At 46.1% G+C, this 27,999-nt stretch overlaps 1 protein-coding gene across 1 annotated transcript; it reads right to left on the reverse strand.

Annotated features, from left to right (window-relative positions):
• Position 1: 1 nt before the first annotated feature.
• thsd4 (thrombospondin type 1 domain containing 4) lies at positions 2–27,997 on the reverse strand. The gene is made up of 19 exons (XM_084681573.1): positions 27,881–27,997; positions 27,088–27,132; positions 26,792–26,842; positions 26,558–26,624; positions 24,756–25,096; positions 23,874–24,318; positions 23,595–23,697; positions 22,296–22,432; positions 6,640–6,844; positions 4,827–5,002; positions 4,481–4,577; positions 4,051–4,248; positions 3,791–3,920; positions 3,349–3,553; positions 3,060–3,233; positions 2,681–2,854; positions 2,317–2,496; positions 1,913–2,057; positions 2–1,671 (listed from the first exon to the last, which is right to left on the reverse strand). The coding sequence occupies exons 3-19, from the start codon at positions 26,818–26,820 to the stop codon at positions 1,526–1,528; spliced, it is 2,952 nt and encodes a 983-aa protein (XP_084537699.1). The 5' UTR covers positions 26,821–26,842; positions 27,088–27,132; positions 27,881–27,997; the 3' UTR covers positions 2–1,525.
• Positions 27,998–27,999: the final 2 nt, after the last annotated feature.

Below are 27,999 nucleotides of genomic sequence, written 5' to 3' on the forward strand. Positions count from 1 at the left end.
TACTGTCAAAAACACCATGTCCATCAAAACCTGAACATGTAACATAAAAAGTAATATGAATAATGATGCATTATCTGCATTAGTAATTCAAAAACGGATGTATCTGTGTGGTGTGTTTTGATAAATAATAGTGTAACATTTATGACATATTCAATATGGTTATTTTCTTGACTATAACATACACTTTATAGACCTTGTTAAGGCGGCTGAGATCATAGCAGACTTTGTGACTTTGAATTACAAACATAGCTGTTATGGATAAGCTGAACAGTACTTGGAGGGTGCTTGACTGGATGGAATCCGAATGGTCATTCTATGTAGAAATATCAAGTTCCCTCCACAAGTCTTACATCCATCACACATCGAAAGATGCAATGTTTGTTGAAAATTGCCTATGTACCTAAAAACGAACCTTGCATTTGCACCATTTGTTACGTACCAACATTACAGAATAGACAACTTAAAAAATAGGTGAAAATAACATTTATTGGAAAATATGTTCCAGTCTTCACTAGAGTGTATGCTCTACCCTTCTCTAGAAATGTATCAGCATGCAGCAAACCATCTGTTTTCACCATCTAATGAGCTCTGGAATGCCTACATCCATGTAGCGGTTTGGCAGAGGGGCCAGTGGACGCTTAAACCCTGCCGCCAAAAGGCTCACTGGTGGCTGATAAAACAGCCCCCCACCCCCCAGGAATCCCTGCAAAGAAATAAAGAGGGCTCTCTATTTAGTCACTGGGAAGATTCACTGAACAAGCCTCAAAGTCATCCATCCATCCATTCATTCATTCATTCATTCATATATACGAAATACCCAGAAGGCAGTGCTGCAAAACAGATGATAGGGACAGCTAGATCTTAGAGGAGAGCATTGTTGTCTGACATTTGTAAAGAGTATAGAGTAGTAAAGAGGCTTTTTGAGGAAATTCTGAGTTGTGTGAGGATGTGACTTATCTTTGGTCAACTTAAGGGTTTATGTGATGAAGGCAACTGATGCAGCCTTCTGTGTGTACTGTCTATACATTTTCTCAAACACAATGTTTGAAATGTGTTCTGTTTTGACTGCCTGTGATCCACCGGACGGCAGTGGCTGGGACTACAAGCCCCAGACACTGAAGCCTCCCTCCTTGTCTTTAGGTCACAGGGCATGTGAGTGACAGCCACAAACTGCTCTTCCATAAACAAGGAGAAGAGACGGATCATTTTTATTGGACGGTTCCGGTTACCGTCCATAAAGTGGTTCCAGATTCTTCTGTTTGATGTCCATCAAAGCTTCACTCGTGCCCCGTAAATCTCCACCATCACAAGCTAGTCCCTTTCTCAATGGTCATCACCGAGGATTGTTCAGTTTTTTCAGTTTATAGTAATGGAACTTCAATGTAACCATGTCCACCAAAAGGCTTGATGCAGGCTATCCCCACCACACTCCCCCATGCGTCAGCGTATGACCCAGTGACGGAGGACCTTCGCTGGGTACTGTGCTTGCCCCAGCTGGAGGTGGCAGGCCCGCGGGAGGGGAGGGTTAGCTGTTGCGCCCCCTGTATGTGGACTGTCTGTGGGCCACACGTGAGCAGGAAGCACAGCACGTGGTCTTGTAGTAGTCGTACACGCACAGGCGAGCCTGGACCACCACGTTACAGTTGAAGTACTTATCTCTGCAGTTCTCGTCTGGAATCAGTAAAACAAAAAGTCAGAATCTAAAACTATTCATGTTTTCTAAATTGTGCATAGCACTACATCAAACGATGTTGTATGTCTATCACAACAAAATACAATTCATTGATGACATCATGATTATGTTATTACATCATGCTTCCTGCAGTATTTAGTGGCACTTGTGGACATTGATTGGTACTGGAGGTGTTCAAAAGGGGGGATTACAACCTAGTCCTTGGTGGTTGTGACTGACCTATGTGAGGCACGCAGGGCTCTGGGTGACACTCGTCCCTGTCCGCAGGTCTCTGCTGCTCCCCACAGTCCTCACTGGGCTGCATGTCATCTGACAGACATCGCACCTCCCGCACACGGAACCCCCCCTCACACGTCTTGGAGCACTACAAGAAGAACGGCAACAGGAGAAACCTGAAGCCTCCCAAACAAACGACTGTACACAGAACATCACCCACAGACACACATGACAGACACATGACAGACATTTCTAGTCCTAAGTTAAGTGTTACCCAATGTGTGCTAAAAGGTCAGAAAAACTTCAGCTGAAGCTAATGGAGAAGAATAAGGAACTTGATGTTTCTGTGAGCTGGAAATGTGTGTGTATGTGGAAAGATATGTGTGCGTGCATGTGTGGTTACTCACAGCGCTCCAGTCTGTGTGGTACCACTTGGCCCCGCAGGCCTTTATGTGGCAGGTCTGCTGCCCCAGGGGCCGATCCAGCGAGGAACATTCATAGGGGGGCATGACGGTGTGGCCTTCATCAGTCTTCATCAGACACACCACCGCCCTCTGCTGGCTGCCCGTGCCACACTCTGCTGAACACTAGGGAGACAACAACACACATATACACATCCTTCGGGCTTGTGATATCATGGAAGCAGTGAGGCACCCTCTGTAACAAATGACTGTGAAATCAAATAAGCCCAACCCATAGCTATCTCAGACCGAAACACATACATGCTGTATGTACTGTACACACACAAACACACACACTCTCTCCTCCTACCTGGCTCCAGGGGCCTGTGAACCAGTCGATGCGACTCTCACACGGACCCTGGTTGCACACCTGGGAGTCGGCCGGACGCTCGTGACCACACCCCTCCAGGGGCAGGCTGCTGATGTGATTGGTCAGGCACAGCACACCTCGCGTCCGGACACCCATCCCACACTCGGCAGAACACTACGAGGATCACAGACACGTTATGATGAGGATGAAACTACAGTATATATCTACAGGTGCAAAAGTATCAGTTCCCCGCTAATAACACAACCAATGGAAATGACACCGTATGTACAGTACACATGGGCATATTTCGATGCAGACCAAACAAAACTAAGGACCAAAGAGGAAGTCTAGTGTGTTCTCGGTCCAGTGGCACGCCTACCCTGTTCCCCCACTCGGTGAGGAACCAGCTCTTGGCGCAGGGCCCCATGTCACAGTTCTCCGCGTCACTGGGCCTCAGCTTCATGTTGCACTCTTCGTCTTCCACAAAGTCCCCCACGTTGCTGACGCAGCGCACCTCCCTGGCCCTCTGGCCGACGCCACACGGCACCGAGCACTGGAGAGGGAGACGGCACACAGCGTCAGGACCACACGGGGCTTCTCACCACACATGAACTCCACACGGGCCCGTTTTCCTATGCCTGTTTGATGGGCCGAGGGCGATCACTTACGGTGCTCCACTCGCCGCGTATCTGCCACTCGCTGCAGATTTTCAGCTGGCAGGTGCTGGCCGTCTCGGGCCTCTCCAGGTGGCGGCAGAGGGTGGTGTGGACGTTGAGGGTGCGGTTGGCGTACCCCTGGCGGCACAGCACCTGTCTGTGCTGCATGCCCAGACCACAGGTTTTACTGCACTCTGACCACTCCCCTATGTCCCAGCTGGAAGAAACACAACGTTTCACAATGGGGAGCAGCCACGCGATCTGCATCTCTATCAAGAAAGACTTTTGTGCTTGTTTTGTCTGTACGTGCGGTGTGCGCGGCAGGGCATGTGTGAGAGGGTGTGCCTGTGAGTGTGTATCTGCTCAGACTAATCCTTTTGTGTGTTTCTGCAACACTGCCTGTAACGTGTATGGGTGTCAGAGAGGGGGGAGGGGGGGGGGGGGGGGCGCTCACAAGGCCGGGCAGGGCTGCAGGCTGCAGGGTTCCTCCTGTGAGCTGGGCCTGGTGCTGCTGTCACACAGGCTCTCTGACACCTGCTCATGACTCAGCCTGTGGACGCAGCGGAAGATGGTGTGCCTACTACCTGCAGAGCACGATTCACACAGGGGCTAGCAGTTATTGACATCAGCACTTTCGACCACGGCAATGGCTTGCATTGGTGTATGCGATCTATTGAGGATCTATTTTGGCAAATAGTGCTAGGCTGTTTTCACCTCGGCCACAGGAGGCGCTACACTCTGTTGTCCCAGACAATTTCCAGTTGTAGTCTCTTTGGCGTCGTGGCGGCGGGGCCGGGGGCACCTGGTTGTCAGGGATTTGAGATGGGTACCTGCTGCCCCCACCCGTGGGTTCATAGCCCTCTGGGTGGGGGTTACGATGGTTGTACCCACCCTGCCCATTCAGAGTGTTGCCTTAGGGATACAACACAGTGGTTCAGCCGTTGAAATAATATTTAAAAACCATACACATTGAAATGCAGTACATTTGTTTCCAGCTGGGTATGTTTTAATGGACTGTCTCAATCCCAAATCTCCCCGTGACAGGTGTGTGTGTTTGTCATCTGATGGCACAGTAATGGTTCATATTGTGGTTCTTAGTTCCTGGTCTGGGTCTTTGTTATGGTTCGGTGTTGCCCTGCCTCACCTCCAGGCCTGTGGTCAGGGTACTGTGGACTGACAGGGTTGTCAGAGGGCAGGATGTACTCATAATGAACTCCTGGGTTGGGCTGTTGGAAGATGACCTGGAAACAGCGACACAGTTATTATATATTTATTATATATATATATATATATATATATATATATATATATAAAGGTTCGGAAAAAAAATTATCTGATGAGGTTTATAATAAGGTATAGGGATGGGATTCACAGATTTTCAGACACACAAACTTTTTTTTTGAATGATGATCCTGGGCAAAATGTCTAATCACTGTGTAAACGTGTACTTGTGTGTGAGGCACCCCACTCCGTTCAGATTTGTTACACACATAGACATCCAGGATCTCATTGGTGGGACCCTCAGCCAGGAAGGACTCTCCGGCAGTGCTGGAGATTTCATTGGGTCGTCGGTAAGTAAACATAGTGCCCACGCCCTGGTACTTCCCCGGACGGTCGATGGCCCAGTTCCCATTGATGATGGAACGACCGGAACGGCTACGCAGAGCTGCAGTACACACACACAAACACATCGTTTTTGTCACCATCAGCTGTACTGCTCCTGCTCCTGAGACAGCTACTGTGGCAGCCACATCCACATAATTGTTCTTTATGTGAAACAGTTTATCGTAACACGCAATGCCATAAAATGTGCATTTCCATCTTTCTGAAAGTGATTACCATTAACTGAATAAATGCTGTCATATGGATCTTCAAAGTAGTGTTTGTTATACAAGACAACCTGTTTGTTTAGTACTGGCAGACCTGAATTTAAAACGGATGGCAAAAAAACTGATTTTCCATAGCTGGCTTTCATGAATAGACAGCCACTAAGAGCATAAAATGACTTAGGACAGAAGTGTTTGGATAAGTAGTAGAACATTAGAAAATGCACACACTACACAAACACAGAATTATTCAGGGGTCAAAGGTGGACAATAAGAGGTTTATGGAAGAATCCTTTTAGTGTCCAGTTTTCCTAACCCCCTCCGAATATTTGCGTCTATGCCGAGGATGTTGCCTTCTCTGTGAGCTTCTACTCACTGATATACAGTACCAACTCTTCCAACAATAACGGAGACACAGAGAGCAGCACAGTCCTTGAAAGGAGCCATTGTCTGCATATGTATTTCCTCCTTTAACTTTATGTGTATGTGTGTATGCGTGTGTGTGTGGGTGTGTGTGTTGCTGAGTAAAAAAAAAAAAGGTAAGCATGTTTTGGAACCCTTGCAGCTGTGTCTTGAAAGTTAGCCTCAGAGAGATAGAGACAGAAAAAGAGAGAGAGACACAGAGAGAGAGATAGTGAAAGAGAAAGAGATAGGGAGAGAGTGTGTAAGAGAAAGAGAGAGAGTGAGGGAAGGAGGGGGTTCCATCAGCGGTGTTGGTTTTCTAGGAAGCAGTGAAATTCCTCACCTTAATTAAAAAGGATGGGAAGGCTTCTGGAAAAGGTCTTCTAATGAAAGCTTGTTTATACACTTTCCCTCAGGGGTGCAGCTAAGGAGGGAGGAAAGTAGGGGGGACAGGGAGGGGGAGGAGGGGGCAAGACGAAGGCGCTCCCTCGGTCAGACCCACTGCTGTGCTATGGCAAAACCCCTCTCATTAAACCAATGTCTCCAACAATAAAACACTGACATTCCAGTAGTAACTCCTAAAATAGCAGTATCCCACTTCTGAGCACACTGTTGAGCTTCATAGACTACAACAATTACTTATCCAGCCCATTTCAGTGAGAGGGTTCTATAAATGAGTGGCGTGCGCCCTCATCCAGATCTCACTTCCTCTCGACTTCCTCCACCTTTTAATTAAACAAATGTAATCACGTTTACAAGCAGATGTTCCCATCCTACTGCCTCAAACCTGCCACTCAGAAACAGAAATCCACAGTAAAAGAAAAAAAAAGTTGGAGGTTTCATATTAATTAGTATGTATTACTTGATGCTGATCTTAAAATGAGACTTTCTTATTGAGGGTATAAATGTAACAAAACATAATACAACATATGGCTACAGGAAATCCCTGAAATTTTTCTTGCATGTGTTTTGGGCCCTGCCATGAAGAGAAATCCTGTATATCGGTTACCTTGGAGACGGCGGAGTAAAGAGAGCATGAGAGGCAGCTTCCCTCTGATGAAGACGTGACACTTACCCAGGTAGTTCCTGCTCTTCATCATCTCCGTCACGTTGATCTTGGTGGCCCCCTCAGGTATCTCCACCACCTTGTGGTAGCCCACCTTGGACAGACTGTGCTGGAAGAGACCTGTCACCACCTTGCAGGCTGTGTTGTCCCCGCCACACACCCCACACCTGTCCATCACCTTCCCAGAGCCCAGGTACTCATCACAGCCCAGGCTCTGGAGAGGAGCAGCGAGAAAGAGAGAAAGACACAGAGAAAGAGACATTGAACAAGTCAATGCATGCCATACCATATAATACTTATTGGTAGAGGAATAAGGGCCCACTGCCAACATTTACAAATTCGCGAAAAGAAAAATAAATCAGAATATCACCATATTCACCTGCAAAATGTAACTGCGTTTCACATTTTCAGTTCACTTTTCCACAAAGGAGCTGCCTTTAATAGCAAACCATAACACAACAACAAGAAATTAGCCGAGGCCTTGTTTCATTCCTTAAGGCATATTCTTGGCAAGATGCTCAGGCAGTTTCCAGTCTAATACCCTAGGCGCTGAGCAAGCTCTCTGTCTCCTATTGGCAGCCACAAATCACAGGAGGCCTGGATATGGTAAGTATACAACACTTAAATCAGCAGTCCATAAATTCTGCCAATCGAGCCGTGAACGAAGCCGCTCGCTGTGTGAACAGGTGCTGCAGGGTTTGGGACCGATCCCACAGTAGTTCCAGATTGCTGGGGAGTGGTCACAAGCAGGGCAGGACAAGCTCTCACTAATGCCATGGACGAAAGTGGACATCCAGGGGAAGGGAGTCACCAGAGGATATGAAGTCGTTTGGAATTAATGACACAAAGCTCCTCTGTGATTGGACGGCTGCCAATCTCTGGTCTCTCCAGCCCGTGTGCATATCTGGAGGGTTGTAACCGCGAGTGCAGTGGCGTTCATGTGAATCCCTCCAGCTCCTAGACATTACACCATTACAAACAATTTCCTCCTGATCCCAGTTGAGGTATTACCAAGCATCCTGCTTTGCAGTAAAAGCAAATTTTCTTAGACTGAATGAATATATTGGGTCCCAACATTCATAAATACATGTTTATGTGAATACACGGTAATCCCTTTCACAGGATATCCACAGAATGGTTACTAAACAGTAAATGTGTGGTCCTTAAGCATCAAGTATCATTCTAAAGCTGAATGGGAAGAGAATACATAGTTATTAAACAGGGGTTTAAGCAACAGTACAGCATAGATTTTGTCTGTCTTCACTTTGCTAAAGCATCCATCAGGCTGGACTGCCAGGGCGGGGAGCCAGGTGTCCAGGGTTGGGCTGAGGAGATTGGGCTGAATTGGGATAAACTCAAGAGACTGCAGCCTGGCTCTGGATTACCCAGAGTCCTAAAGTGTGAACTGGTTTAAAGCGGTACTGTGGCCAAAGCAAACCCAGAGCACATCCTTCTTTACAGGAAATGGACGATGAGAGAAGTAATAGCAAAGTAAGAAAAACGACAAAGCTGGTTACCTCTACTGAAGCTAAATGGAGAACACTGAAGATGAGGTTTTCTAGTTTAATTGAAAAAAGTAAATGTAAACTATATATGACAGATACAGTTCAAGGTTGTGATTATATATGACCAAACACTCATGTTGTTTCAGGTCCCTACATCATACATAGAACATACAAATTTACTGTCTTCCCATATCTTGAATCACTCTAAAACCAACTGACCAAAAACTAAAGTATCTCTTTCGTCATTGTAAAAGTTTTGCCTAGTTCTAGTACAGAGACATGGTCCTTGCCCTCACAAAGCAGTGGTTAACAAACCAAGGTTATCTTTGGATTCATGCCTGGGAAAGACTCTTAATTAAAGTATATTACCGTGTAAGGATAGAAAATCCCAATTTACAAATATCTAAATCTTTGGTGTATAAAATATCACAACTGATGAGTTTGTGGAAAACCTGGGGTTTCAGAGAGAGAGAAAGTGATTAGAACAAGGCCCCTATAATACAGGAAGTGTAAAGAATCTCTGATTTATTAGATATCCAGTGATTTGAGCAGATCACTGCTTGTACTGTTACAAAGTCACAGTCAAGACTTTGTTCAAGAGAGAGGCCCTTGTTTATCCCCTGACAAAAAATCCCAAACACTCTACTGTACCTTCCGGCATGTCCTTGAAAAATGTGACCTCTTTCATGAACCAGTCAAAGTGAGGTGCCACAGTTGTCGGGACACATTACTGTAACGTACACAGAGGCTTGACTCAGAACAGCTATTTTCAAAATCTCAGAGTGGAAGACAAATGAGGATCCAGGTTTGGAAGAATCAATGTTTTTCCTCTAATGTGATTTGCTGTGTTCAAGGGCTCACTTATTCCAAGTCCAACCACACTGCTGCTTTTTTCACCTTCACTCCATGGGTGGTTTATGACACTTGGCACCAGATGCCATCCCGTTTTCAAGAAAACAGATCTTAAAATGTCCCTAAAATCCACCTTCATCTGGAAATGGTTAGATGTGTCACTGTGCTAGAGTTGACTGAGGGATGGGGAAAACAGCATGAGTCTTCCTGTAATCCCAGAGGTATTGCTCAAGATTTGATGGTTTTAGACTGGCTTGTCATCAGACAGACCATGATTATTATTCTAACATTCTATTGAAATTGTGAAATTTTAAACAACAGCTCAACAGAGTACTCACAAAGATTTGCAAAGGCATGCATTGTCCTAAAAAAAAAGGTCACAATCAACATCTCGCAAGTGTGCAGAAGTAAAAGCAAGAATATAAAAAAGGAGAGAAAATCAACATTTACTGTAATATCATTACCCTACACTTGCTGTAACATGCCCATTGTCAACACAGACAGTTGTAAAGACAGTGTCCTTGAATGCATTTACCAGATATTTGGCCCAAACTCCACTTGCCTTGCAATAATCAGTATTTTAACACTGTGGGGGTTCTGGTTTGTGGTTCCCCCAGAGGAAAGCAAATATGAATCAATATGAGCGGTCAGAGTGACTTCATGCTTAAATTAACAAGAATGTCTCTTAACTCTCTCCCGCCGTCAACAGTAATTCAGTCATGTGGTGGAAAGGAGCTGCTGGGTTTTCTCAAAGGCGTGTCTACATGGTGAGAGTGTGTGCGGACCGTGTTGAAGTGAGTTGTGTGTGTTCGTCTATGTTGGTGAGATGGAGCAATTTACTGCCGACAGCCAGATGAAGCAGCTAACGAAGATACGGACACTGGCAGGTGCAGACGTAAAAGAACTGAACCACACCAACACACTCCAAATGCATGCAGCTGTCTGAAAAGCACTTCTACACAAATGATCCACTATCAACCACATACTGTACACATTGCCAGGCAGTTCTGGCGCTCAGTGCTATGTGTGGAGAGACAACTCTATCCTGGACTGTAATTCTTCTGATCCCAGTTTCTCTCTGCCATGTTCACGGCTGGCAGTCAGGGCTCTCTCTGGGCTGGTGGGATCAGTGTTCCCACGCTACGCTATTCTGGGTGCCAGGACCCACCAGGCTGGAAAGCCCAGAGGGAGAACTCAACTTCACTGGCCAAATGTAAATACGGGAGGTCAGGTAGAGTAAGGTTGACATTTCTCTTGCACTGTGCCAAGACACCATGTTCAATTAGTCCATTAAATACTTCCATTGTTGACAATGATGGTACATTGGGTGCTAGGCTTTTAGAATTATTGGAATATCATTTACGTGTTGGCCGGCACATCCCTGTATTCAAGTCATTTTTTAATACATTTAGGACATAAACTGCACTGTATGTTGATCTTGCTGACAACATAAAAATTAAGGCGTCAACTAAATTAATTGAGTGTTTGGCCTAAAATCAGAGATTCTCATAAGAAATGCAGGACAATGATAATTCACAACTCATCTTCAGGCTTTATAAATCCACTTTCAGATGAAAGAGTCGCGCTCTGTAGACCAAAATTTATGACCAGAGACTAGCAGGGGTTGTTTTGTGAACATTATGGGAACATCTTCAATTCTTAACATACGTACAGCCAGGAAACTCTGGAGAGTTGCCACTACTGTTATCAAGTCTTGGCTCGCAATGACAGGCCAACTCATCTGGAAATGTAATATTTACATTAGTGAGCTTCCAGTGCACAGAATTCTGGGGCACTTTGTCTTAGCCAATAATTTATAGCTAAGGTGACCTTAAAACAAGATGGTCACAGACTGGAAATGATATTACTGAAATGAAAAGAAATCTCACAAATTGAACCCAACACAGGGAGGTTGGGAGAAGAGATAGATTATTATCCGTTTCCAAGGTAATGTAGACAACAGGTCAAAAATAAATACTCAGTCTAGTGTTTACGAGTGTAACTTATTAAAGGTGTTGACAGTGAGAAATATTATGGTTAGAAACACTTTAAATCAAACACAATACAGAACGCTATGGCTTATCAGCTGGGACAAATTAAACACTTTTCTGTTTTACTCCCAAATTCCCAACACATACAAGAATGTTCACTTGATAAAATACTGCTTGTAGGTTTATTGCTACTGACAAGATTTAAAATATTGTGAAGCCATAGATCTTTGCAAAAGTCAAGATGCCACATTGTCTGGAGCAAACAGAAACACCAGGGTCTTACCACTTATTGATGAATTTACTGAATCGTCTCGCTTATAGAAAGTATAATTTAGTTTTTACTTGTATCCATTGTAACTTATAACAGAGTGTATAGTTTTTCATGATTTGTAAACATGGGTTCAATTGGGATTTACAATGCTAACATGCTAACAGCATCATTTACAATGCTAACATGCTAACTGCATCATTTACAATGCTAACATGCTAATAGCATCTTTTACGGTGTGATTCATCGTTCACAGCCCAGTGTTCCAGTAACGGAGCTCAGTTACAGTAAATGTGATGGTGATTCAAGGTGCCCTCATCTCCATCTTCTTTCCCGGCGAGGCCAGACATGTTCCAGAGGTATCACGTAGTCCCAGCCAGGGCCTGACTCGGCTCTGACTCCCTCACCCCCAGGACCATCTCAACGGATGTGAGGGAGCCATGCGGCCTGGAGCTGCGAAGGTCCGCAAACCTCAGTCATGCACCAATCATTCTATTCCTTTCATTTCACCTCCGTCCTGGCTTCCTGTCTGCTGAAACTACATCACAATAGGGTTGAGGTGCACCCATGGAAGGCTGTGAGCATGACAAGACATACTGGATGAATTAATTACTGTCAAGCTGTAGGATTAGTTACGCTAAGGTAGGCTAGGCTAGGCCAGGCTACGTTAGGCCAGGATAAACAGCTGGGCTAATACAATTAGGATTAATGATAATTGTATTTGATTTCTGATCTCACAATCAGAGCAGACTTTGTTAATTTAATCTGGCTGCCCTCAATAACCATGACTCTCAGATCTCCTAGTCAGCAAATGTGCATGTTACTACTGATTCCTGTACCAATCCTTTTCCCAAAAAACAGATCACCTCATAGTTTGTGGATTGAGAAACCGCCCTCTCTGGTCCGTGTGAAGTGCATGTGGGTGCCATGGTCACAAGCATCTGTGGCCCACATGGTGCAAAGCTTTTTGGTCCCAACTGGGCTAGCTAACGACCTGCCTTTGTCACAGTCAGCATCAAGAACACATCTGTAGTTGTGGCAGTAATGCTGAGGACAGATGACGTTGAGGACGACATTTATCACTTGGGAATTGTGTGGGCAGATTGAAGTATAGTACTGTATACCTTCTGGAGGTTCTAAGACCTAACCACCCATCTCCCCCAGGCAGTAATGAATAAAGCAATATGAGAGATCTAACGTTTGTGTGAGACTGCAGCATCAAAAAGTGATCAGAAACTGGCCAGTTCGGACTGCTATGAGAGCAATGCAATTAAAGAGGGAACATTGGCAATGACGACCAATGTGCACCAATGAAACACCGAACCACCTGATGTCCTGCTGTAACCCTCCCAACGGGTCTCAGAAAACCTTTTGTTCAACTAAATTATACAGACAAATGGACAATCACAACCCGCTTGTAGATGGAAGTGGTTAGAAGAATCTTAGAACTTGCCAGCCTATCCTTACTTTTACCACCTCCCCCTCTTTGATTTTAGCTCTGGAACTTGTATCAGGGATAAGCCATGAGGCCCACCAAGCTATGCAGCCACTAATAGAAACACAAGCTCTCGCATTTACAAGACAGTGATAACTCAAGCGCTCTGTCCTTACAGCATGGCATTTCCCAAATATCAATCATAACCATATGTCAAACTGGACTACATATCCCGAAAAACCCCAAGGGCGGGGGTGGGGGGGGGGGGGGAGTACCAGTATGAGGAAAGCTGTTGCTCCTGGGAGGAGTAGGCCGATGGATGTCCTTCATCAGCTTTAAAGAGGTCATCTATATTCAACAAGTCTTTAGTGTACTCTAGTTGAGGAATATAGCCTAGCTATGTCAGGAGGACTGTTATTCTCAAAGTCAGACCAATAACTGCTCCCTCACACCTCCAACACCCCAGCTCTAGGCCAAGGGCAGTGGAGCACCATAAATGCCCACTGCTTGTAAAAGGCTCTGAAATAGCACACTGGGTGTTGATCCTACTGCCAATAAAATGCATAGGATTCCTCCTGACGATGATGTGTTTGTACAGGATCTGCTTCAGGGAGAGGTGTTGAATTGTAACAGCTACTTCCCTGTCACTAATTATACTGTCTGACTTCTTAAGACACACTCGAGTGTTTACATTTAGAAATATTTGCACTCATGCTGAAAATATGGGGTGAAATCAAGAATTATTAATTCCCCCGGCCAATCAAAACTATGTAGAATACAAAAATTGATTTTATAATCATTGTTTTTTATATATTACAAAAAACAATTATTGTGTGTCAGTCAGCACTCAAACACTGACTGTCAGAAGCAAACTGATAGACACTAAACCAGAACAGCACAAAATAAAGCACCAACAACTCACCATGATACATATTCACAGATGAAACCACATAAATCAGACCATCACCAGTCCCGTTATATCTCATACTGCACTGCAGTGGTCTTTAACCTGGGTCATTGACCATTCATTTTATGACAATTTATCTTAATCAGGTGTGTTGGTGCATGAAAACATACAGAACAATGGGCCCTGAAGACAAAGGTTAAAAACCAGTGCTACTGCACAAACCTCTCCACCACCAACACGTGGATGCTAACTGCTGCTAACACTAAGCTGCTGCTCATGACAAGCTAATTCAGGATGGCACGTATCCAATAATAGTGTTTCCAACAGTGTTTCCATTCAACGTATTGTCAGTACTATCTTTATGGAACTGTCCCTTCCAATAAAGGTTATCACTGGAGGGGTTGGGGGAGCTGGGGTGCAGTAACATAACACCAGAACCAGCTCGTGAATGTGATGTGGAAAAATAACAGCCCACCAAAGAGGAGCTCCTGAGCTGTGAAAACAGTCCCACTTTAAATACCCCCACTCCCCATGACCTACAGCCTAACTGATCCATTTCACAGTCCCGGCATAGAATAACATCACTCGTTAGTGTAGCATGCAAGTATATGACTACAATCCCACAATTCAGTTTAAACCACAGCCAGCACACAAGACGACATCTCCACCATGCAAATTTAAACGATAATACCCGTCCTTCTCCAAAGTCCATTTGGGACCAGTTGGTAGAGCTATGATCTAGGAGCCAGGGGCTAAGGGCCAGGGGCCAGGGGCCAGGATCTAGGAGCTAGGAGGGGTAGGAAGAGTCAGTGTGTCCTACCTGTGACCACGGCTTCCCCTGCGCACGCACGTGGAGGCAGATGAGCAGCAGCACAGCCAGACCTGGTAGCATTCTTTCATGAAGGCCAACGCCAACGAACCAAGCACTCAGTCAGTCAAGCATTCACACGCTCCACACACATATCACAGCGCCACACACTGTCACACGCACACACACAACAAAAACTCCAGGAGCGGCTTTGTTGAGCTCAGATCCCCTCGCTGCTGCTGCTGCTCCTCTCTCCTCTCTCGCTGAAGAGCAGTGAACGCCTGCTCTGCCTGATCTGGGAGAGAACGGTCTTGTAAAATGAGCTGGAGGAGGTGCAGCTGGGGGAAGGGGGCATGTACGGCTGTGTGTGTGTGGGGAGGGGGGTGTTGAGGAGGGAGAGAAGAGGTAGGAAGGGGGGGTTAAACAGACAGAGAGAAAGAGAGAGAAAGAGAGAGAGAGAGAGAGAGAGAGAGAGAGAGAGAGAGAGAGAGACAGAGAGAGACAACGGCAGGGAGATGAAATAGAGTGAGCGATACTGAAAAGTAGGAAAAGATAAGGTACTGTATATAACTTGAAAGTGAAACTTGTTGGCAAGGGGAAAAGGGCTTATAGTTCAAATATCATATCTTCTGAAATCCAATAAAATAGCTTCTATATGGTCAGTACAGAGTATCAAGTGGGGGATGGATGAGGCCACTCAGGATGTGACAAAAGGTCACGTATAAGGTCACAAATAATAATAATAATAATAAAAGGGAGTGAAGACTTTTAGATACCCACTAAGGAAAACATATTCTTGAGATTCAAGACGACAGAGACTGAAGTCAGCATATGGTTTTCCTATAGCTGTTTCATTGTTTCCAGAACATTACATTCTACTTCATCAAGACACTGAAGTAAGGAGTGTGCTATCTGACAGTTGGTTTTTCTCTTAAGTTTTATAGTCCTACTGAGAGCATGGGGCATTGTAGCTGGATTCGCATGAAGACAAAAGAGAGTTTTTCGACCACACGCCTGGAGCGACCACAAGATCATATTGTGCTGTTGTCAACAGTGCAGAGAAACCACAATACATTAGACAGAGAGAAAGAGAAAGAAAAAGAGAGAAAAAGAAAAGAAAAACAGAGAAAAGAGACAAAGTGACAGTAAGAGTGAGCTTACATTTATAAGAGAGTCAATAATGAATATATGAGGTCTCCAGTACAGTAGATAGTGTTGTTGAACCCATCGCCTCCCTTGGGCTACAGGTGCCTGACTTCACACTGTTGAGTGAATTCATATATTTTCATCAAAAAGTGTGCTCCAGTTTAGTGAAACCATCAGTGTCTGAATGAGGAATAATGAGGAATGAATAACCTGGGGTTTTGAGCTTGTCTACATGAATTCAATCATTTCAGCAAACAACAGGACACAAACTTAAAAACCTTCATGGCAAGCCAAAAGTCAGAAGACAAAAACTGAACTGTGTGCCTTTTCCACAGTAAACTAGTAAAGACATTATTAAATGAGAGAGCAGTCTCTCCACACCTGGAAATGGCTTGGCTTCTGCTGGCACTCGCTCCCCTCAAAACACACACACACACCCCGAGGCACATGCAATGATAGCTACTAGCTTTCGCACCATGAAGACACCTACACAGACACACAAACAGCTGCACACATGTCGAGTGAAGTATTTTCAATAGCATATCCATCTCCATAGAGTCAAAGACACCAGCTAATGCACCCCCAAATTGAGGACAAATGTCCTGATCTGAGAGTTGGGCTGGGGTAAGAGCCTGCAAGCTACACTGGATCAACACACACACACACACACACACACTTGGGTGGGGTCTGGGGCTGCAAGCTACACTAGAGAAACGATGTCCTCCTGTAGCGCTGTTTCCTTTAACATGGGGGTCAGCACAGCAGGCTGGGCTCCAAATGTCTGATTCCTGAAGTCTTGTCTATCCATGCACACACACACACACACACACCCACGCATGCACACACATGATATCCATGCACTACAGCAGGTGGTCTTACCATTACTGTAATATATGAGGATGTGTTACAAAGAGAGTCATACAATGGCTGACTGTATTCATGTATTGCCTCTAGAAAGATTTCCACACCATTTTGCAGGGCTGTGAGAGCCACACCCAGATGCCTCGTTCCACTTCCACAGAGAATTCTGTGTATTCCACCTGTCAAAATGTTCAACGACCATTATTTTCTTGACATACAGTACAATACATACATATCAACCCTCATTTTACCAGCATGCACATTTGGGAAAAAAAGTCATTTGGACGATCATTGGAGTGGTTTGAATATAAAGCTCCACAGGGATGGAGGAAGTACAGTGAGTTGGGAGAAAGGAGCGAAGGCTTGATTTGAGGATCATCTGGGATACATGTTAGCATCTGCAAGGCCGGGCATGTACAGCATGGCCCATGATTGTTTCCTTGCAGGTATGTATCTGACTGGAAAGGGAGGAGCCGGAGTGGTTAATGCAGAAACCAGGTGGGGGGAGGGGGTTTGTGAGGGTGGGGGGCGGAGCCTGGGGAGCTGTTGAAGCCAGCTGACAGGGTGAGTGGCAGGGTCATGCTAGGGGCCAGTGATACAGAGACCATGGTGGGCCGTACTACACGTTTACGGCTGGTTCATTGTGAGCCATGGGACTGTTGCTGACATACGGACAGATTACGCCTCTTTGTTGGTGAACTGAAGTCCTCTAGGTGCTTTGTTATAGTGAGGCTTCTTTACACACCTGCTAATGGACTGTTGTTTATGAAAGCGTTAGGAACACAGATAACGGCTTAATTTATGACCGTTTGACCCTGGGGAGCAGACCACCAACTGCTCTGACACAGTCACTTAGGCATTGACAATCTTATCTGTCACTCGCAACTAACCATAAATTCCTGACACATAGTGACCACTGACCACACAGTAAGTAGCCTTTCCGTTAGTCAACACAAACACACAGGTGATAACCTGCTCCACCACCTTGCCCTCTGGTGAGCTGACTGACACAGAGATATTGTAGGAAACAACATATTTTGCTGTGTTCTGTGCGTGTCTGCTGATTGCTATTAATACCGCTGCCTGGCCCCATACAGAGTCTCCACGTAAATCAGTCAGAGACCTGGGATACCAGCGCCCTCTGACCTACAAACACTGTCTGTCTGCTGCCTGGCCCCAGAGGCAGGGGCCAGTCCTATCCCCTGCACTTCTGTACTCCTTGTTTAACATCACTGGAACTGACAGCTCCCATCGTACAAAGGAGCCATCATTTAGCTGATCACCATCCACAGGAAACCAGCATGGAGGTCCGTGTGCCGTAGAGACCCTAAGACACACAATGTGGACAGCCTACATCTTCATTCAGAAGTCTCACGGCTACCCGGCACTGCAGCAGCAGCAGCTGTCCAACAGGCAGGATTGTTTCAAATCGAGTTTAGCCTGCCAAGTAGTGCAAAACTAAATTGTAATACTTATGGACATTAGTTTTACAAGGCCTCACACGCCAGACAGTGTCAAACTAGAATAGACATCAGACCTTTGAGAATCCTCCAGACTATTTACATCACAATCAAAGGAAGTAAGTCACAGAGGAAGGGGAAAGCAGGAAAACTGTTCCTGTTGAAAGCGGACACTTAGACATTTTTGGCAGCATGAAAGAGTCTCACGTCTCCAAAGATGGTCCAATCAGTGAGGACGGACACCTGGGATGACAAGTCCCTGGTCATCCTAGAGATCGGTGGACACCATGCTGCCTGCCTCCAGCTGGGGCCTGTCGTGAGAGGAGGCCAGGTTGGGATCTCTTCACCAGTCTGTGCCAGCCGTATTTCAGAGCTTTCATCCCTCCTTAAACAAGTCCGTCCTTCCCAACACGAGAATGCCTAAAACAGATGCAGCTGTCAAAGGAGGGGAACGGGAAAGAAAGCGGTGGAGAGAGACAGCGGCTAGGAGAGAGAGGTGTGGGCGTTTGTTGGCTGTGTTAGGTTGGGCTTGGGTCTGGGCCTGTGCTGAGGCCTGGCAGAGGGTGGTAGGGAGCAGGCTAGCGGTCAAGCCCCTGACACAGCAGAGGGGGACATTGTTTAGCCAACATAGCTGCCAAACCTGGCCCCTCATCCCTCACAGGAGAACAGGAGAGGGGGACAGGACGGGATGGAAAGCCGGCAGATAAACAAATGAAGGAGCTAAGGGGACTGGAAGCACATGTTACTAGCAGAGTTTTGACAGTTACTGAAAGACATTCCCGGAGAAACGTTAACTGTCGTGAAGTAATTTTAATAGCTAAAGCATGGAGTGAAACTGTTCACCACGGTCCCATCAGTGTTCTTTAAAATCCCGGCATAAATTAAAGTGTGTCGAGCGTTGACCACCAGGGGATATTGAGATTTTAGGGGGAATTGGTTTACCTTCACAGTAGCGCTACTGAAGCAAAGCCTTCCACCTTATCCATCCGCAGAGTGCTGAGAGATCACCCTCCAGCAAGTAAACCTGGAGTCACGCACATCCAGCCCAGATCCATTTCACCAGATCTCATCCCACCACAGCCAGCAGAAAAGTGTGTGGTCAGAGATCAGGCTTTAAAAACACACACACACCCTTCTCCAGCGCACCTCCCTGGCAGAGAGCGAGCGCTTGCTGAGTCTAAATAGAACTCCCTCCATAAAGGGAGCTTTCTTTTCTGTGTCCGTCTACCGTAAGATGTGTAACAGCACTCAGCATTTTTTTGGGGACCCGGCTTCGGACTTTTCACTCTTTCAGTGTTTCGTCTGGCACGGGTGTGAAGCACACTGCTGTCCCACAGACCGGATCCAAGCTCCTTACATTAAGTGCATGATTCATAGGTAGGACTCAGTCTGTCCACGGCTAAGACAAGAGGTAATTTCGGAGAACCCCTTACTGGCTTCTATCCATCAGTCACACAAAGTACAGAGCAGCTATTGGTGGACTATGGTGAAGACACATTATAGACACACATCTGCTACCAAATAACTTGAAGAGCAGAAGAATATAGAAAGGCTACAGATAAAGACAAAGTAATACTTTCTTTCTGTTGTGTCAGTGCATTTACATGGAGTCATATTGACGTAACACCAAAATAACATAAACAAAGCTTTCAGATATTGCTCTGTATGCCGTGCTGCCCTGTGGTTGACCTCCGCCCACATCCGCTCGACCTTGCAGTCCAGCGTACAGCAACAGAAGAGCTGAAGCCACCAGACAAAACCACAGCTTTAAGGATTTGTCCCCTGGATATGTCTCAGATTTGTAGGGGCCCTACAGAATTCCAGGAACTCTACACACACAGCCATCACTTACAGAAAGCAATGAGGAATGTAGCCTACCCCTGGTCAAATGTTCCATTAAAAGTGGTTAAACATATCTCTTGTCTAACAATAAGTATATTCCTGTAAGACCGGGTTTAAAATAAAAATAAATAAATTGAAAGGCCACATTTACATTGCCAATGGATCCTATTGTCTTGCCTTGCAATGCTGTTGGATAAATGTGGTCTTTCAAAAATGGAATTAGCAATTAAAGAACTAAAAGTGACGTAATTTTACAACAAGGGGTCTTACAATATACTACGCCTCAATGGCTCCAAAATTGTGTAATATACTGTAGCACCAGTTGCTACTGGACTGTAACATCACAGGCCATAAACGTTGGACCTGAACCAATTAATTTCATCAGTTGTGTCAAGCTAGCTAATGAAGTGTGCTAAGCTAGCTATGTCACAGTACTGAATAAGCTCATGGAGCCAAAACAGCACAGCTGGAGACAGAAAAATCTTAAAAGAGAGTAGTCTTTAGGTGCAGAGGGAATGTGGTGCCCCTAACAGTGACCAACTGTTTAGCCAACAACCGATAAGCTCTAGATCACTCAGGATATAGGCTGCCTGTCTCACAGTAAGCCCAACGACTCAGCAGGTCATTCAAATATGAGAGGGCTAACTGAAATTCCAAATCCTTTTTTACACACAATCTAGGGCCGCTTGTAAATGATAAAGTTAAGTATTTTTTTCTTGTGATTCGATTAATTTCAACAACTCACTACTGTTTCACTTTATAAGGCCATAAACCCTGGCCTAGACTAGTGAGCCTTGAATGTCTGCATCCTTGTGGAACCATAAAACCTGAGTGACGTGTGCTAGCACTCCGGTATTGAGTTGAGGCTCTGAGTGCGTCAGAATCAGAAAGGTGAGAGGCACACGGTGGTATCCCAGGTCAAAGGTCAAACTGGCTGAGGCTGGCCGATCAGCAATTGAAGCTCAGGGAGCTAGCAGCCTTTGGCCCGGTTAAGTGTGTAGTGTGTCTGGGGCCTATGGTGAGCATAGAATAGACCTACAGATGTAAGGTTGGGCAATATGCCAGGTATGTGTGTGTTCCTAAATAAACACACCTCCTCCTACATTATACGGGCCATTTGCATGAAGGTTATGATTGCTTCCAGCACCTCATCTCTTCACACTTATACACATACACTCTTACACACAAACACTCCACCATGATGAAGCCCATGTGCTTACTTACACACCCACTGAGTGCAAGTCTGTTTTGTGTATTGCAGGACCCAGTCACAGGAAACAGGCAAGGCCTGGCCAGCCAGAACCATTACTGCAGCTCCACAGTACAATACACACACACACACATATCTACAGTAAATACATACAGTACTACAGTCCACGTTTCTGCAGAACACATATCTACAGTACAGCTCGGAGTCAGCTCACGAGACTTCACAGAGACAACAGCAACACAACAGATTGAACATTGCACAAACACAGGAACTGTGTTCAGGCACTGTCCGCAAAAGCTTAGATCACAATAAAAGTTTGATCTTGTTTTCCTTTCACAGCAAATGAGGGCCAAGGTATGAGGAGCAGATGTTTCGCAGAGAGCATCCAGTCAGTTTGTGTTTTCCAGCATACTTTCTGACACAATCTCCCTGCTAGTCTGCTACTATGGGATGTGCCCCGACCTGTAGGATTCCCTGAGAGAACACCTAGACATGAGGACTGAGGTCGTCTGTTGTCTTGGTGATGTCTCTAGTGCTGAAGCTCAGCTTCTGGGACGTGGGCAAACCAGGTTAGGGACTGCAGGAGACATAAGGACACACACACACACACACACGTTGGCTGCTCAAGTTCCTCCCACCTACAGGGTTAGAGTCCAATGAGAACACACACACACACACCCCCTGCCTGCCTCTGACAAATCATGATTTCAACGGTATTAGCAGTGGAAATTTTACAAAGGCTAATATGAGATCAGAGGGACTCTATCTTGATTAAATCTTAATATGGACTAAATCTCTGGTAGATTACAATGCATGGGAAACAAGAGTGGCAAGCAGAGGAAGATCAGTACAATCAACTGGGAGGAAAAGGGGCTCGAAAACGTTCTTAGCGCATACTTGGACAGAGTTCATTCACAATCATGGCACTGAATCAAAAGAGAAAAAAAACACAGTCAAATGTCTAGGATTCAAATCCAACTGAAAATACCACCATACTGTATTTCCCTCACTAATCACTTATCCAGTCAACAGCAATGTACTGGGTCACAGAAGGACTCTTGTCTTTCCAAGTCTGGATACAGGTGAGAGTTTAGTGATGTGCATCAAATATGAGGTCAAAACATACATACATCTGTCTCTATGTCTAGCACAAATATCCTATGTCATAGAGATCCTATGTCTCAAAGAAAGAGATCCTGTCACAACTTGGCACGCTGGCCTGGACACACTCTATACACTGCTGCCCCCTGCAGTACATGACCAGAACTGCATTTCTAACGAGCATCTTCCGGCATCAGTTGATATCGATGGTAAAAAGCATTGAAAACTAGAAAGTTACATGAAATGATGGTCTGGATGACCTCAGGTGGTGGATCCTACCTGGCACTGCCCCGCCACACACAAGGATGAGTCGTTCTGGCCACACGGGGTCCCGTCAATGACCCGGTCCGACTGCCGCACATAGAATCGAAACCCAATGGCCCGACAGTTGAGTTCACAGTGCTGGTCTCCAGGAACTGTGACAGGAGGATGTAGGATAAACAAAAATCAAGGGTTTAGAACAAGGGTTAGAAAACCCTATTTGAATCAAGTATATTTCACATACTGTACAGAGCGAGGGAATACTGTAGGTCAAGCCAGTAAACAACAACCACACATCCTCCATGCCATGAAGGGGCAGCACAGAACAAATGTCACATTCAAGAGAAAAAGTCATCTGAGGCCATGTCACACCATGAGACTAGGAACTGTGTAATGAAGGAAGTTTTTACCATTCTCTAAAGTAAATTAATCTTCGAGTGCTTCTTTTCTTCAATTTAGTACAAAGCTGCTTCATAACCGTGCTCTCTAAAGAGCCAAACTCATGTTGTGTTTATATAACAGCAGGTTGCCCTGAGATTAGCTGTGGTGGCTGAATCACTTGTCTGAGTATATTTGCGGTATGCCATGTAATGACTTGTGGTAAAAGGTAATGCCTGTGGATAGGCAATCTTAGGTGAGCTGCAATTGCCAGAGCTAAGATAATACCTTGTAAATCCTCACAGAGTGAGAGGAGAAGGTTGCTCTGCTCCTCCAAAGTCATCAATTAGTGCCTATTAGAGCCCCTCATCTCAGTGGTGTGTAAGAGACAACAATATCCTCCAGGAATGTGTGTGTGTGTAGGAGTTAACATGTCACAGGGTGAATTTCTTGTACAGTCAATCAGCTCAGATGTCCAGACATTGCTTAAACACTTGTAATTCCATGTTTGAGAGCATGTTTGAGATAGGTATCACTGAACTGTCGCTGACCTCATAAATAAAGGCAGAGGTATTTTAACTTCATTAACTTGATGTGTTGATCTGTACATGCCGGCAACCCATGACTACAGACAGGATCAAAAAGTCAAATCATACATTCTGACAGACATTCATTTGGCAAACATTTATTTTTGGGCAAAGCATCATTGAAAAGAAACAATATGTCATTGTGTGTTTTGACTGTTGCTTGGATACCCGAGACACCTAAATCTCTCGACAGAGCCCTGGCAGGTCAATAAGACAGGGATACATCACGGTGCCTCCGACAGGCCACATAGTATGGTGCTTACATCACCACACCTAGGTGGGATGAGTTGAACGGAGGCAAGGGTGGTCACTGTCAGAGACGACTGGGAGGGAGACAGGAGAGTAGCCCTACCTTCGTTGAAGGGTTCCCATTCGTACAGGCGCCCCATGAATGGCTGGCTGTTGTAGGAGGAACACTGCACAGCCCGGATGTGTCTGCTCGCTGGGGGGCAGGCCTGGGATGGAGACACACAAAAACACGGTGTGTGGGCCGGCGTACAGACAGATGGACAGACAGACACAGATGCACGCATAGGGAGAAAGCTAAGTAAGTCCCAGAGCAGGTTTGTGTTTCCAGATCATGTCGAGCTGTGACTAAACAGTTGAAATTAGTCATGAGGTCATGTCTTACATTGGTGTTGCAAATCCTGTACTGGCTGTGCTCCCCAATGCAGGAGGAGGTGGGCAGGGGGTTGTAGGGTCTATCTGGGGGTGTCAGAGGTGCTGGGGCCTGGCTGGCTGGGTAACGGCCCTGCCCGGCCTGGGGCTGCTGGGGCTGGTGTGCGGAGCCTGGCTGGTACAATGGGGCCCAGACTGAGTTGGTTCTGGGCTGGGGGGCTGAGGGCTGATGGTGGGCTGGGCTGTGGATGTTGGGGTTGTTGTAATGCTGCCAATAGGAGGACCTGTGGCCTGTGTGTCGGGAAGTGGGGTAGTTGGGGTCAGGGAGCGGAGCACGTCTTTGACGGTGTGAGTGTGCCCCCTCGGACTCCTGGCCTGTGTCCGTCTTAAGGGGAACTACATATGGCATCCTGCCATATCCGTACCTCCCTGGAACGATTTGGCTGTCACTGCCCCTCCTAAACAAACAAGCAAACACACACACACAAACGCTCTATGAAAGAGATATTTCTTTTTAGAGTCTTTCAGCACCATTACAAATCCTCTCCAGGAACATGACTCCTAAGAAGCGGTTGGGAGTCTGTGGCAAAAAGCACTGAGCTTTGTTGTTGTTTAGCTGCTTGGATTCCAGTACCAACATCCCCCATTACTCAACTGTCAGCGCTATTTATTTAAAGTCTTTTTAGTAGGAAGGAGGTCACAAACCTGCCAAACACAAGCCAGACTATTGACTCCATATATAACAGAATAGCGTTACCCTATAGGGCAGTCAAACAGACCATGGCGTTCCACTGAACCACTTTTAAAACGGACTGCTCAGCATGCAGGGCCGGCCAGTCGGGCTCTTAAACCAGGCCCAGACCCAGTCCACCACGTGAGGGGAGGGGTACAGTACCTGCGACCAGGCCGAGCTTCCCTCTCTCTCTGTGGACTCCTAAGCTCCCCTCGTCTGCTACTGTTGGAGCTGGGGGGTCTCCCTGCCTCACGATGCAGGGGAACGGAGGGGCGCAGGGCTGACACCACATGCCCCGGGTGCTGCGGGTGGACCCCAGGTCTGGAGGGGTAGGAGGAGGCCAGCGAGGGGGTGTACGAGGGCAGGCATGGCCGTGTCTGCTCCTGCACCCCTCCTCCACAAGTCCGTGAGCAGGAGGTCCACGACCCCCATACCCCCCAGGAGCCCTGGACCCCTCCCTGGCTGGCTACAGCTCCTTGGTGGGTCTCTGCCCTCTGAGGGACCTGCATGGACACACAATGTCCTGAGTTAGCATCCTAAAACACACACAGCATGGAAAGAGGGCTCAGAGGGGAAGGGAAGGCAGGGATAACATCCATAGCTCAGTCAGAGGCTACCTAGACCTAACCCGCTAAAAGGACTAAAGCCAATGGTTTTCCACCCCCCTGAGAATGAGATGGGCCTGTATTCAAGGGGGATAAAGCCCCGATTTGGCTGATAGTAGCCGTCTGTTTCTCCCAACACCCCCTATTGGCTACCTGCATTCCCCACTGTTGACTTTATCCCTCTTTGTGACTTTGAGCCAGAAACATATTAGCGGCGATCACTGCTCTCTCTGTCTGAGGACCCAGCCAGTGCCAGCCCGGTGCCAACCCACCTCCTGTGCCAAATGGCTTTGCCCGTGGACCCTCATGGAAATCCTACTCTTTAAGAAGCACTTTGTCTCCATTGATGCCAACCTCTTTGAGCTAAACACACGAAACACACCAAAGGCTTAGCTCAGCCGTCTTTGGCTTTTAGAAGATGGTAAGAGAATACATAAGCGGTGGGGAGAGTTGGCAGAGCGCCCCCCTTCCTGTCACTCAGCAGCATGGGTCTATTCAGGGAGCCCTCACGCCCGTCCCCCCACCTCCTACAGCAGCCTTTGTAACTCAACTCCACTGTCATTCCGGGGTCAGTCGAGGGTCAAACAGCTGGACTCCTGGAAACGCACGAGGCCAACCCTGACAAACTCTCTCTGGAAGTGGAATGCCCATAGCCAAGCCCGCCTCCGACCCTCAGTTCTAACCACAAGCTATGGTTGTAAATGTTTGGTTAATCGTTCATCTGTCTGTCTTCTGTTTTCGGTCTGCCCCCACCCTCCCTCCCGGCCCTCTCCTCATAGCTCCGGGGGTCATGGGGAGGTTTACTGACAGCTGGCATGACCCCTGTGTCTTCCCCTCTGCTACCCAGAGGGCTTTTCACTGCTGCTCCCTCGCCAGCCAACAGATTTACACTCAGGTCACATTTCCCTCAGGCATCCTCACTGACTGATTGCTTGTTAACATGCATACAGGGATAGGCTGTGTTGTACAGTACTTAGCGGCTTTGTGGAAAAACAATAACACTGTCGCTAGCAGACCCTATAAACTTTCCCTGCAAAGTTAAAAGGGATTATGCTCCCTCTGGGAGCTGAAGGCTCTAACTGTCTGAGTCAAAGTCGGAAGGCGCGATTATGCCTCGTTTGGGTTCGAGTTCAGTGAGCCCTGTGTCTGTGCCAACCACTGGATGAAGCTGGAAGTAGAAAGTGACACTCAGCCTGCAAACACTCTGGGGAGGTCTCTCACAGTGAGCCCAAGGACATCAAACAGACCCCACATGCTACAACATAGACAATGTGCCCCCTGCAACCCCAACTGTCGCTCAATTCTTGGGAAAACACACATACACACACTCACACACACTAAATCAAATCATCAACTCACCTTTCTGTGGTCTGTTGCAAGCTGGCAGTCCAGTGTGTATAGCCTAAAGAGCAGGAGTATGGAGACTCTGTGCGGAGCAGAGAGAACCAGCTCTAATACACAAGGGGTTTACTGTGACATTTAAATGCAATATATAAATATGCATCTGAGCAACATAATGAACGCTTAGTAAACTGTTGTACAAACATATACTATTGAGATAATCTGGTGTAGGGTAGGATATATTGACTGTACCTGAGGCTCCAGACACACACTCCACACATGCTCCTAATGCTTGTCTAGCTTCTGCAGGGAAGATAAAAGTAGTATTTGCAGCATAAAGCATAAGTAAGCTGAGCCATGAATGATCAGCTCACAGCTACAACTAGAGCCTTAACCCACATTAGAGTGTATCCCCACGACCCTGACTGCTGTCCACTTGACCATGTGAGTTGACCCCTGACCCCCAGGCTCGAATAAACGACTGAACTGTCCCCCTGCCGAAACGTTACACCGCTCAGAGACAGCAGGTCTGCAGCCTCCTCCCTCACCGGTAAAATCCTCAGTCCTGCGTTCTCTCTCTCTCCAAAAAAAACCTGATGGAAACATAGGCAAGCCTTTTAAAACGCGCATCCTGACATTAAAACCAATCATTTGCATTAAGTTATCCTCGTTCCGAATAGATTAATCATAAATGAATTTACCAATTTTTGTAACTTAACTTAATTGTAGATTGAATTATATATATTTTTTATGTAGATGGAAAAACAAACTCATTCCACTTTCTACTATGGAAATGCGGTACAATTAGAAGTAATTAGACACAATGGGCTTGCCAACAACATCTGTTGAACATTTCTGAAGCTTATCAAAACGTGGCCTGCCGGACAGCAATCAGGAAAAACAATTTAAGTGAAAAGTGAAATAAAATATTGCTGGTCGATACAATTCTGAGTAAAGGATTTTGTACCGCAACCTGTATGAAGGGCGAACGCTCGATTCGGGTTTGTTAAGGGTTTGGCCGCTAAAAATATTTAACAAGGGCTAAAGACGAAGTTGAATGAAGAATACATAAGTGTATTTGCTATATAGTTAATAACTGTAAATGTGTTTTTTTTATCTATTATTTGTTGCCATGCTAAATATTGGGGAAATAATGGTTTATTTCCTACCTTGAAAAACTAAATGCGTATGTCAACCTGCTACTTTTTATCAAGTGTGCGCTGCAATATGTCTCCTCAAAGGTATTAAGACTTCAGCCCCGTGAGATTCATAAACAAACGCACAAGGTATCCTCATAATCCGAAAGTAACTTGAAGTCCTTGAGTTAAAATGAACTCCCACCGAAACAATGAATCCGTATCAAAACTTCTGTTCATGTCCACATGCTTGACTGCCTCTGCAGAAACTGCTCACTGGTCATCATGGATGTTATCCTATACACCGTCCACTCGACCGTCCTG

The sequence above is a fragment of the Hypomesus nipponensis genome, chromosome 19, assembly GCF_054491055.1.
Source record: "Hypomesus nipponensis isolate SF chromosome 19, ASM5449105v1, whole genome shotgun sequence".
Taxonomy (NCBI): Eukaryota; Metazoa; Chordata; class Actinopteri; order Osmeriformes; family Osmeridae; genus Hypomesus; species Hypomesus nipponensis.